This window comes from Accipiter gentilis, chromosome 32, assembly GCF_929443795.1.
Source record: "Accipiter gentilis chromosome 32, bAccGen1.1, whole genome shotgun sequence".
NCBI lineage: Eukaryota > Metazoa > Chordata > Aves > Accipitriformes > Accipitridae > Astur > Astur gentilis.
The window spans coordinates 11,867,295-11,881,115 of NC_064911.1; the positions used below are offsets into that span (position 1 = coordinate 11,867,295).

General features: G+C 35.7%; 1 protein-coding gene across 3 annotated transcripts in view; it reads right to left on the reverse strand.

Moving 5' to 3' along the window:
- USP9X (ubiquitin specific peptidase 9 X-linked) overlaps positions 1 to 13,821 on the reverse strand; it is a 102,903-nt gene that overhangs the window by 77,483 nt on the left and 11,599 nt on the right. For 2 of the 3 annotated variants that reach the window (XM_049834798.1, XM_049834796.1), the window contains exon 2: positions 514 to 767. In XM_049834798.1, coding sequence (XP_049690755.1) covers positions 514 to 609 — 96 coding nt within the window. In that variant the 5' untranslated portion in view covers positions 610 to 767. Of the gene's footprint in view, positions 1 to 513; positions 768 to 2,835; positions 3,036 to 13,821 lie in introns of all 3 variants that reach the window. The other variant, XM_049834797.1, reaches the window with a different exon arrangement.

Below are 13,821 nucleotides of genomic sequence, written 5' to 3' on the forward strand. Positions count from 1 at the left end.
TTGAAATCAGGATAACCTGTTTGACAGAAACGTGCCACGCTGTTTAGGTAGTCTAGTACAATGAACAGAGACCTAGATGAATCTGGTCTTAAAGAGCTGATACCCACTCGTAAGCTGTTTTATCCAAAAAGTGCTTTTGCAGAACTGAGCATAAACTGAACTCTCAGAGTGTAGCTTTACCAATCTGTGGCAGGTTAAGTCTACAATGCAGTTCTGAGGAAGCTTCTGAAATTATTCCAAGAAGGCTTCTTATCCAAAATACGTATGCTTAAAGAACTATGCTACTGCTTGAAAAGGGAGCATCTTTTGCAATGCAGTGCTCCCTAACTGCATCTACTTTGCCACTAGCACTACCTTCATCCCTCAAAATCTTTTTGTACTTCCAGACACAACAAAAAGATATCTAACTTAACTAGACATCTCTAGGAATACACAAACTCAAATAATTCAGAAACACTATTTCTAAAGTACTAAATGCTTTATTTTTAGACAATTTTATTGTTAATATCATACCTGATTCTGCTGGAGGGGAGGCTGGGACTGTCCATCAGGAGCCTGGCCCTGGCTATCATTCCCTCCTACCGGAGAGCCACGAGTCGTGGCTGTCATACTCGACACAGGGCAGATCTTTGCAATTTTGTCTGCTTATGTAGTTGTTGCGAGAGAAGAAATTATAGTCCACTTAGTAAAGTTGAAGTACCAGCATATGCTTGCCTTAAAAAGCTCCAACTCAAGAACATGCCATCTTGCAGAGACCATTGCATAAACTGAAAAAAAAAAAAAAAAGACAACATGCTATATTGACACATGCCGATAAAGTAATCTGTACCTGAAAAAGATCACTACAAAAAACAAATACACTACTATAAAGAATCTTTTATTTTAGACTTAGTGTTTCATTTTATTGAGTACAACTGACAAAGGAAGGTAACATTTGAAGTTTTTAACACGATTTTAATGTTCTAAGTAAAAATTACACTGATAATTACCTCTATACCACTGAGAAACTGACATGCATCCAAAATGCAGCTGTTTACTCTGACTCTGTTGTGCTTGAATTGTTAATAGTAGATTTTCAATTTGAATTCAAGGTGCTAATCAAGTTCTATGTAGAAATGACCTGATTAAGAGCATAAGCAGCCAAATTTGTCATCCTTTCTAATACTCTTCTCCTGACACTAACTGCAGATGTCTGAGAGGGAGATTGATTCTACCTCAGCTAGACTAATAGAGACCCTGCAGCCAAACTTCTTCTGTTAGCAAATCAGTATTTACCCAGGGCATTTGACCTGTATTCCATTCTTCCAGCATGTGCCTATGAAAGCCTGGGTTCACTGGCCTTTCAGGCCCACTACAAAGCCCATCACATCCCCACCAACTATTTTAGTGGATTATATTAAGAAAATTCTGATATCAGATTTATTTGTTGATCCTGTAATCATGATATACCAACAGTTCAATAATCACTACGTATTTCAACTTCATTGTGTTAAATACAGAAATAAAAAGTTGCGTTAAGTTATAACAGCAATTCCACTCTATACCGCAGGGCACTGTATAACCACAGAAGACAAAAAGTAATTTTCTAGAGCAACTCAGACTTCCAAGCACCACATAAACCAACAGCAACAGTACTCAGGAAGTTCAAAAGCCAAGTAGGGTAGTAGAAAGAATTCTATGAGCTTTCAGCAAGATTCATTCGGCAGTGCTAAGTTCCTGATTCAAAAACCTTCAAGTTAACCAGTTAAGAGTAAAATTTCTGCTGTAACATTATGCATATTTCTAAGTGTTTTATTATGACATCTCATCTCAAATTATTTTTCAATACTGTTATCTTTCTCCAAGATAACAGCATTTCTTTAAAACCCTTTCAGAAATCGTGCAAATTTGTAAGCCATTATATATACAATAAAAATTTTGACTGAATGCACTATTCCTCCCCTGTGCAGAATCCAATATTAACAGCACCAACAAATTTAGAGTTCTCCAATATTGTCAGCTGTCTCCAATAATGTTCACTGCTGAACAGAACTGTGTTCTTTGGATACAAGCAATTGTAATCCATCCCCACTCTTCAGAATTCATATTCATAGGGCTTAGTAAGTCTGCTAAGTTCAGAACAGAGGCATTACCGACTCAAATTTTCTTTAGGAAGAAACTGATTTTTTTTAAAATGCAATTTTTAAAGTGAACTTATTTTAATTGGTGTTCTTTTTAAAAATGCCCTCCTGAGTATTTACTTGTTTTGTATTGATGTTTAGAAAGATCGCTAGGTAGAAAATATTAGCAAAACTAAGTTTCCTGCCATATATACCCCCCCCCACACACAGAGCAGTCTACTGCAGCTCAGTGCAGTCAGTTCCCCTGCACTACCTGATTGAGGCTTCTAGATACTTGCATAAACCATGAAATCAAACTTCCACCAACTTACATTGTACATTTCAACAGTCCTAAGCCAACTATCACCACAATAAACCTTCCTTAATCACCACCATTCTTCCGTAACAGGTCTGGTTCACAATACAGCCACACCAAAACTTGTGCTGGCACAAGGAGTGAGGTAGCAAAGAAGCAGAAAAAGGGTGAAACAGCTCCTTTCAGCAGCAATCCTGGTCTAGGTTTGCATAAACTGCAAAAAGAAGTGACCACTGGCAGCTGTGGTTCCACAATAACTTATATCAACCGCAACCTGCTTCAATCTCATCTCTTTCTTACTCTAATACTTTTGGCTGAACTATCACAAAGTTAGCCAGTTCACAGTACTAAAGGAAACAACAGCAACAAAACCTCCCAAAGTTACAACGACTATGATTATCTTTCAGCTTCTTTAATTACCTGAACTAGTGTACTGCAAGACCAGAGCATACTCATCCCAATGCCAGCCAGACAGCCAGGACAAAACTGCAGCTCTTCTGTTCGACTTACGTACAGTAGTGTGGATTGACCCTCAGATTTTGCCTCTGTGCTTAGCTGAAGGGTCTCGGCAAAGCATGCTTGTAAATTCCTTTCTGCTCAAGGTCAGTGACATAATTTAACTAGGAGATACAAGAAAACTACTAATGAAATAACCAACTTATTCAAAATCTTGTAAATTCAGAGTAAAACAAAATCTGCACAACAAAAATATACAGAATTTTGTAGATACTAGTAAATACAGAATATTTACATAAAGGACTAACATATCTTTTTCTTCCTCTTATTCAGTGACTGTTTGCTTAAGACTCTAATCACAATACTCTATGTATATTACTTAAATTACATTCCCAGAAAAGTGTATTTCAGGGCATCCAGAGAAGTTCACTTGGCTTGGACACGTGCATAAGATAAGTCAAACTTCTTAAGTAAGTTCATCGCTTCTCCCCCGCAACTCCCCATTTGTGTGATGTCCTCAGAGATACAAAAGTAACTTCAAGTTATGCTGCACCTAAGTAGAAACACTCCATCTCCAATAAATGGTCTGATTGCTTCTTGTAGTATCTGCATACTCTAAATTGCAAGGATACCCTTGTTCAGGTATTTTCCTTCTTACAGACTATACAAACATGTTTTTGTAAGCACAATTCATCATCCAATTTATGCATTTTAAACAGTATTAGAAGGGAGTAGTTTACCAGTCCTGTTTTCAGCCACTGATTTAACCATTATGTTTTAGAAAAAACATCAAACTGCACACCCACAGAGAACACGCTACTTCTTTAATCTCTCTAGAACTTGAAATTTCAAATTCCCATCACTTCTTTAATTCAGACTATTCAATTTGAGTTTTTCAGAGTTAAAACTCACCAAGGTACAGCTTGGCTCACCCCAAGAATAGCCTTTACACCTATTCATAATTAATTTGATTATTTATGATGAAATGAAAACTGACACAGCAACACCTTGGTTTTGAGCAGACAGCCCAACAGAAACAATTCAAACTGCCTGTAACCAGCTGGATACTCTATATTAATTTTTATATAGGTCTCATTTCTACTATATTTGATTTTGGATTCAGCACATTAAGCCATGTTAAAAAACCCACAACTATCGCCTTCACCCAAAGCTTTGAATGGATATTTTGATACAGTGACAAGATGGAGACAGACACCTATTAAATGACAAACTCACTACACCATTGTTAATCTGATGTACGAGGCTATGAAGACCGAGTCAAATCCCACTGCCATTTGCTTTTGATTGCCAACTGAGCAAATTCTGATTCGTCATGCTTTTGCCATCTCCTTATGTCACGCTGGATCCACCACTAAATTATAAGTGAAGGTCAGCTTTTGCTCCACCTGACTCCTTGTAATTTTAGTAACACCAAGAAAAGACAACTATAGTTTTTTTGACTCCGCATGCTCCCCATTTAGAAGACACCACCCGCTGCAAGTAGCATTCCAACAGAGCACCAGACTGCGCAGAGGACACCGGACACTGCACTGCCCTCCACGATGGGCCTCTGCTTCCAGGCTCAAGCATTCAGTACAGCTGCACATCTGAACCTCACCTCAGCTTCCAGCAACCAGCAACCTCACGCCTGTACGGCAGAAGAGGTTAATTTTGTCTGGGTAAGAAAAGAAATCAAGCACCTTTCCAAAAGCCAGGAAAAAAGCTTCAGTTCCTTGGAAAGTGCTAGATAAAAAGCAGGTATGTACATATTACTCTGTTACAGGGTAACATGTAACAGCAAATACAAAGGATGGCATTTTAGCATATAATGATCAAGGAACACACATCATGTTCTAATGCAGTTGACTTCTAGAACTGCTTTATCTAAGTTTCTCAAAGTCATCTCCTTAAAAGTAACTGAAATACCCCAATACATACAGTCTTTCTCCTAAATTAGCTACTTACAATATAGAGTCTCAGAAAAAAGCAAATGCAAGGTGACAGATGACAGTAGCAGACCTCAAAATACAATTTATTATTCATGCGCATTACCCAAGCCCTATCTAGGGACACAGACCTCTTTTTCCTTTATTTAAAGTTTTCTGTTTATATACAAGTGAGAATATATGCCACAAAAACTACTCTGCAGTGTGTAACAATGTATGGGGTATATGAACAGACCAGGATACTAGTCTACTCAACATGTAGTAACAGAGCTTTCTGAAAATCATACAACTATGCTAAGAAAAAACAAAATTATTTTTTCTCCAGCATTATTTATGGAATGACATTCCTATCTTAACAGGATCTCACAGAAAATGTGCTTTTTCATCGTAAGTGCTGTACTGCAAAAAAGCTTAACTGCAGCAATACATATTTTAGGTTGAAAAGTATCAGATTTGTTTCATATAGGATTCTGGGACCTGCTTTCTTAAAATCCTAATAAATACTGACTCATCACAAGTGTTATGACATGATTCTAGTCTAAAAATTCTAGACTTAGGAATCTAACCTTCTACCCTATTCCTTTATTTCAATCAAAACGCCTTCTCATCTAGAAACACCTCCCCCAAAACTGTAACACTGACCTAATTCAGTAGTTACAATCTATACACACCCCTACACACTTATAACTTTCTTTTTCCTCTGTGCCTTACGTCTTTCAGGAAGGAGGAAATTATTTACATAATCAGAATAGAAAAATGGTGGTCCCAGAAATTTGCTCATTAACACTGACATGCACTAAAATTGAAATGTACTCAATAATTAATGAAAAACTTGTCATAAAGCTACTATTCAGCAGAGCAAGAAGTGTCTAACTTTCAGTGTTTAAAAAATACCTGATAAGCAGCCATCAGAGAAAAGGTTATTTCAAATAGTTTATATTACAATTAATTTGGATTCCTTCTCCTAGTAAAGAAGTGAGTGCACATGGGACTTCATCAGCTGCATCAGGCTCCAACACATGATTTCAAAGCAATAAATTTCTAAGTGATGCAGTAAAAAACAGATTTTGAGTAACTAGAATTGTTATGAACCAAAACTATTCTCATTGAGAAATAGGTTACTTCAAGTAACCTTTTTCATTCCTCTTTCTACATCATACACCTGAAATTAAGACATTTGACAGCATAAGTTTCTAGAATTTTGGAACATCCATGCAAAGGTACAATTCTATTCACCCACAATGTCATGCAACAAAATAAAGAGGGATGTCCTGAAACACACTTCAGTTCTTCCAGGATTTTTTTTTTTTTTTTTTAAACTTCAAAGTTTAGTGCTAAGACTAAGTGTAGCTAAGCTACATCTACGTCATGGTACGCAACTTCACTTTGTACAACATGCTCCTACACCTACCATCCACATGAATCTAAGCAAGCAGTAAAAGCACAGAAAGTCAACTTCCAAAAGAAAGGATCACTGCTTATTGTCAGGTCAAGGGCAAAGCAGAGGGACCACAACTCTCAACCCCATAAATATGTCTCAAAGGAGACATCTAAATGCATTCAGATCTTCAAGTACCAGCTACGCAGCATTCTATGCTGAAGAGACCACAGAGGAATGCTGCAGAAAATGCTAGTTTTAAGCAATGATGTTTCCTCCTCCTTGAGCAACAAATATGAATATTATCTGTATTACAGACTTACAGGTGTTACAGCCTGATCCTATTATCTTCCGCCCATATTTTAGAGCACTGGGGAACTTATGCAGAGGTCTGGTTGAAAATTTAAAATTCTGAGGAAATTCAAAGATTGAAGCCTTAATGTGAATGAGATTTGGGGAAAATGAAGGTCAACAACCTCAAAGAAACAAAAATTCCGTATGTACACCCTGTGTTAAGAGAACTAAAATACTCATATATGTGGCATAATTCAAGAACAGGGATAGAGAATTCAGTATCTGTCCCATCACTTAAAAAAACCCCAAACAACCCCAAACGAAACAACTAGACATAGAAGGCTTAATGATACAAAGAGCAATTTTTTTTTAATACAGCAAAATCACATGGATTATTTAATCTTTTGGAAAAAAAAAATCAAACAAGGAACCAACCTCAAAACTAAAATTAAAAAAAAAAAAAAAATCTAAGAACTTCAGTATGTACGTTTGTTTCAGACAGTCAGATTCAATCTCATGCTGCCAAGCAACACAATGGTATGCTTTTTTCCAATTATGCTACGGTTTATTTATGCAGGAGGCTGGCCTTCTGCAACCCAAAATATGTGTTCTTGGCAATATAGCCAATTAGGATTGAGTTGATAGTGCAGGTCCAACTGCAACCTCAGTCCTTTACAGGCCCCAGTAGAACACTATAAGCAAGGACAAATCATGTTTTAATGTTTACACTTAAATAATGCTTTAGATTAAAAGGAATACATACATTTGCAGTTGATTATCATCTATGGAGCAATTATTATTAAAACATGTCTACTTAGCACTATTTCAAGAAAATAATATGTCTAAAGTTTGCACCAAAGACTGATTAAATGCTCTTGGTTCCTTCTTCTTTCTGATTATTAAATCTGTAGTTTGGTCATGGTCATATCAAATACTTCAAGCTGTTCCTCCAATTCTAAAATGTATGTAATAGTTACACCTCTCCAAGCTATACAGCAAAGTTCACTGTCCAGAACACCTTAAGAACCCTGTTTGTTCCTTAAAGCATTAATCCAAATTCTAATAATTGTGAGGTGTTACACTACTAGGCCTTTTTTAAAAGATTTGATCTTCATTTTAAAAAGGGATAATTACTTTTAATGTTACTTCATATTCAACTTGCCTGCTCTGCCTTTTTGCTACAAAGTGTTATTACTGGATGCTCAAAAGTCAATGGGAAAAATCAAAATACATTCGCAGTATTAGGGGTAGCAAAAAATATAGGCTTAATTTCACTTAAGTAATGAAGGCTCTTCTCAGCAAGACATGAATTTTTACAGCAAAGCACTAGGGAATAGAGGAAATTTCAAAACTTCTGAGCCTTTAAGTATCAGTGGCTTCCTACTAGTTGCTGAAGCACACTATGAAAGGGAAATTAAAAGCTTTGGGAATGTACAGAACGGGATGTATTACAAAGTCTGAAAGAGACAGGCCAGACACCTAAGCTTACATAGTAGTACTCATCTCCGTGTTTTCTCTGCATGAGGATGTGCACTATACAGTCTACAACTCCTAACAATTAATATTCTTCACAAGAGCAGACTTGTAAACTATATTTCTGTACTAGCATTGAAATTCTTCTTTTTATTAGTTATAACAGTATCTAGTAGTGGGTTAGAAATCAACTGGACAGTGATAGCAACAGGTTCAGTTTCCTAGTGGAATGAGTCTTTAAAGCTGTTTCAGGAGAACATACAGGTTTGTATACTAACACAGGTAGAAAACAACACCTCACTTCTCTTGCACTTGTAACAAAATTTAGTTTTGGATTAACATATTGCAATATACTAACAAAACAGAATGATGTATTCCAAAATATTTTTTTTTCTTCATGCAATTCATTTAATATATGGTCTCCAAATTTATTCTAATTGATTATCCTTAATTTTTAGCCAGTGTGTATTTCCTAGTACACACATATGATTATCATTCATAATTAATACATTGAAAACATCCTAGCAACCACCATATAAACCATTAAATGTTAAACATCTCAGCCTCTTCTGCCATATTAATATTTCTGCTCTGAATCTAAACACAAAAGATGCATCAATGTCACAACAAAAAAAACTCAGTTTCCAATATTTATAATGTAATAATTACAACAACTTATGCTAAATATTTTAAAATCAGAAAACCAAGATAAGCTGCACTCAAAGAGTTTTATGATATGATCAAGAATCCAGAGAAATCTACAGATGTAACTTCTACTAGATCTTGAAAAACAGGATATAGTCCAAAATAGCACAGAAAGGAAGGGGGGGGAGGAGCAGGAGGAATGGAGAGAAGAAATCAAACTACCATCTCTGGACATAAACCCATTTAGTGAAACTCATAGCCACTAATGCAACTTCCTACAGTCTAATAAATAAGATCAATTTAATACGTTTCTTCATCATAAAAGTGAAAGATGTTAAAGAGTATTTCAATTTCTGTACTGCATTTTTAGATGCTTGTTTGACTAAATTTACAGTAAACAAAACAGGTTTTTTAAAAAACCAACAAACTCCATTGATTGAAACCAGAATTATTAACATGATTTTAACAAACAGGGACAACATTCCTAGCCAAATGCTTCACATATCAATTCTCAATCTCATACTATTCAATATTACCAATAACATAGAAAAAACTATAAAATTACTAATAAATTTTGCACATGGCACACAAACTAATGGAGTGATAAACAATGAGAACATGTCACAGAGTAATCTGATCATCTGATAAGCTTGGCACAATAAAATGTGCATTAACGTAGCCAATTGTCAGGTCATTCACCTAGAAAAAAGGACATACAGAAAACTTCATATATATTGGGGAACATGACTAGAAGCATGGTTATTCTAGAAAAGCAACTGCATGTGAACACCACAATTGCATGTTTGTAGGAAGAATAAATCTCAGGACTGTTGTCTTTTTAACAGAAGCATATAACTTTGGCTGCAGAACTGGTAAGAAACTCGTGAATTACAGCCTTTTACATCTAGAAAAAAAACTAAGTAGCAACAAAGATACCTTCCACACCAATTAGCTGCCCCAGCGAGATGAGAGTGCAATATGCTGAACCAAGTTATCTGAACCATTACAAGACTGGCCACAGGATAGAACACCAGAGACCATCCACTTTCACAACAGCCTAGTTGTTCTGGGGTTTCCATCTGCTATTTATCTTATTCCCTTGCAGTAAGAGAATAAAGGTGTCCTTTTAAGACTGCTATTACCACTCTCTTCAACTTTTGGGTCTACCAAAGGAGAAAGAGAACTGAGAAGCCAGCAGGCAAGCACTGTATTTGTAACTGACATTTTCTTTTCAAAAAGCAGTAATTGCCAATCAAGCACATAAACAAAATTAGAAAAAGCAGTGAAGACCTGCCTTTTCCCTACAACGTTTAAGAAAAGGTACACTATTTACTACACAACGTAGTATTTCTTTTTCAATTCTGAAGCCTGAAGTTATAAACATAGTAAGATATTATTTCATGCTAAGAGCTTTTAAGCTGTAGACTTTAAGAACAGAACCAATACATCTAAAATGTGTGTTTTGCAGATCTTTGGCTAGTCATGCAAGAAAACATTTCTTGGCTGTTTGAAATAGTACACAGAGCTAAGACGACCAGCTGATACCACTACCAACTATATATAGCTATACTTTCAATTAAAAATAATGTCCATACACAGAAACCATCTTTAAACATAACTTTTAAAGCATAAATGAAAAAGAGTAATATATTCAGTAACACTGTTCTTCATATCAAGCAAGTAGGGAGGATGCTGAATGCATTCCCAGCACACTGGATAACAATGAAGTAGTATTTCCATCCATTGCAATTATCCCACTGAAAGGGGTTAGGAATTTTATCTTCCAACATAGGAGGAACTAAGTACTGTGACATTATTATGGTTTTGTGTTGGAAATTAAAGCAGACAGCAGATATAAAATATAGATAAAATACAAAACTAAAATGGGGAAGAGGATCTAGGTTTAGTAAGTTTGAAACAAAATCAGTAATAGTAGGGTGTAAAAAAATTACTACCAGCTATGCAGATGAAATAATATCAGTAAGTCTTCAGCATTAAAAAACAAAGCCAAAAAAGCACTTCAGCTAAAAACTCTTAAAAGGAGTTCAATCATGCCAGAGAAAGAGCAGTAAACGTAATTTCTTAACCAAAGAGCTCAGCAAGAAAGTCAATTCATACAACCCAAGAAGTGTACTAGTTTCTATGTGGTAACGTTAAAACAAACAAATCAAATCTGATTTTGTTAACATATAACCTTTTACCTAACTCCACTAATATAAGAAAATGGTCTATCACATTTATGTTTCTCTGTTGAGCAGTACCCATTTTTAAAGTACTAAAGCAAATTGAAACAAGGCCAAAAATTTGTTTGTAAAAAGCTGCCAGTCTCACTTTTGTTTTGATGAATATCATCAATACTACACTTTGCAGCAGCTTAAACCTACTCAATTTTGTTTGTGTTTGGACACTGCATCATTTCACAGCAAAGAATTTTTTTTTCCATTTTGTTCAGGTTTGCTATAAGAAGTGTGCAATATTCACATTCAGATTGACAAAAATAAACAAATGTTGTTGCATCTACACAAATGTTTTTCCTCCAAACTGCAAACTCCAGTTTCTTAACCAATTTAGAAGCTCCTTCAATTCTACCTTTAGGAATGGATATTCCTTTCTTCTTTCACAATCAAATCCTTGGACTTCTAACTTCGTAAAAGCTTTGGGGTTTGTATCCAATATTGCGAGGGTGGCAGTGAAACCACTGATACGTATCCAGAACTTTAGTTCTGCAACTCATGCAGGAAGCTTTTATTGTTATTTTAGGTTGCATTAGATTCTATAATTTTTCTCTAAACTGGGTCCTAAGGTTAACTGGAGAAGAACATGAGTTTTGTAAATTCCAAGAAGTGTCCACAAAATATCTCACTACTTTTGGAGAGTTGAACTCAAACTCTTAATAATTGTTAAGAACCTTTATTCTCTAGCTCTGCTGACCTTTGAAACTTCCTTGGAAGTTGTGTTCTTTTGCTGCAGGTCTCACAAAGAAATCTCAGAATTTTTTAGCACAATTTTGTAGGCAGGATTGATGAAGCTAAAAACTATGAAGTATCCGCCTCCTCCTTCAATAAATAGAATACTTAAGAACAGAATTATTTTTCAGCTAGGAAGGACCTACAATGGTCATCTAAGTCCAACTGCCTAAGGATTACAGATAACATTAACTGCAGACAAAAATCTAAAAGCTTAATGAAAAAGGTTTAAATCAAAACACTCCCTTTGATCTGCTATACTGGAGCAATTTAATACTATTCACAACTTCAATTCCTCCTCGGGAACAGAATGGAAAAGGAAGTAACACTTCAATGCTCCATCCTTAGAAGATCCCACTGAACCGTACAAATGTCCAAATCATCATTTCTCATGTTCAGTGGCATCCCTAGCCTTGGTTCCCCCGAGATACATAAATACATCATGGCTTCTGTTATTTCTGATAAGGTTCATACATTCTACCAGGCTACCAGGAGGTGCTGAATGGCTTTTGCTACCTTCATTCTTTCTCAAATATTTGAAGGCAAGCATAACAGCATCTTCCAGGTTCACTCCACTTGTGGCTTTAAAACATGAAATTATTTATAGTACACTGCACTTAAGGCTTTGCGAAACTCAGCGCTATAAATATTTGAAATATTGTCTAAAGCCATTCAGCCAATGAATTATGGATATTACTACAATGTTATTTCTACATTTTACTTGCACGCTATTCTTTGTTAAATCATGCTTATACATCGCACCTGACATATCACCGTAGTGTGCAGTACCCAATGCCACTATCAAAATTATACTATAAAGCTTCTGTTAGAAAAGTGAAGTTTAAAGTTAGCCTGCAAAAATCAGGCTAGCCCCTTCTGACTCCCTTCATGTTTTCTATGGAGAATTCAAGGGCTTCTCTAAACTGTGTTACACATTAAATTATTATTTAACTAATTATTATTAGTAGTAGTCTATACTTCTAATATCCTGTGGCATTATCAACACATTATAGAAATCTTCCCTCAAAGTATAAAATTAACACAACTTATTGCTTAGTTAACTGCAAATAATTAAAGCATGGTACAGCATCTAAACCACATAGTAAGTTGAAAGCATTTTACTTTCTTGAATCATGACAAAATTAACTTTATGAAATACATAGGTATTCTGAAATGCTTTAAATTCAAATAATCTAAGTATTGCCGTTACTGTAATAGCTTTAGTTTCCCTTCTCTGTTTTTTAAACTCTACTTTTCACGTAATGTTCAATCAAAAAGGTACAAGCGAAGCACAGGAACTCAAACACTACCATCACCATCATCATCAAGCATAATTTTAAATGTCTCAAATACAGAAGAAAGTGATATCAGCATCAAAATTCACGTTTCAATAAGCTTCTTCATAACCTCTTAACAAACTTAGCCAAACTTCCAACTAGTTTTCAATGTACCAACTGCCTAACAGCCTGGCGATCTTTGTACAGTTCAATGCTAACTAACTGCAAGTAAACATTTTGCCATTTCCTGTTGCCTTACAACCATTTCAGTCAGAAGATACTTGCTCTGAAAAAATCAAGCTTGCACAAGCTCACTAGAGGTGTTACAATAAGCTGATAGCTAATTTTTTTTAAGACTGTCTGCCTTAAATGTGCTCCATTCCAACTAAACTCACACAAGCCATCTGCCTAAGCAGACTCAATGCTCAAGAAATCACTGAAAACCATCTATCTGCTCCAAAGAACTTGTATTAACAACTCCCCTTGAAAATCCTGGCCTCTCTGCAAGGAAATAAGAAGTGGCAACAGGAACAGCAGTTTTGTCTTCTGTCTTAATGCTCCTTCTTCCAACACGACGAAGTCTGTAGTTTGATATAAATGCAAAAAGGTAAACAGCAGAGGAAGTTGGATAGAAATAAGTAAGGAAGCCCCTGGAAAGTATATTAAGAACAAAGCAGGGTTGGAAACAGAATTATTTCTGCTATACCCACTTCTCCAGAGAACCAAAAGTGACTCCACTGTCCCAGAAACTTAATATTCCTGTATGTATAAAACCTATCAAAAAGCATGTCATAACCTTCTTTACTGAGAAATGCAGGAGACAATGATCAATTACTACCACACCCTAAGGACTGAGAATGGGTTTAAAAACTCTTTTGCAGTTCTGTCTGAAAACCAGGAAGTCATTCAAAAAAACCAACCCACCACACAAAAAACCCAATCCAAAACACACATTACTACTAATCTCCCTG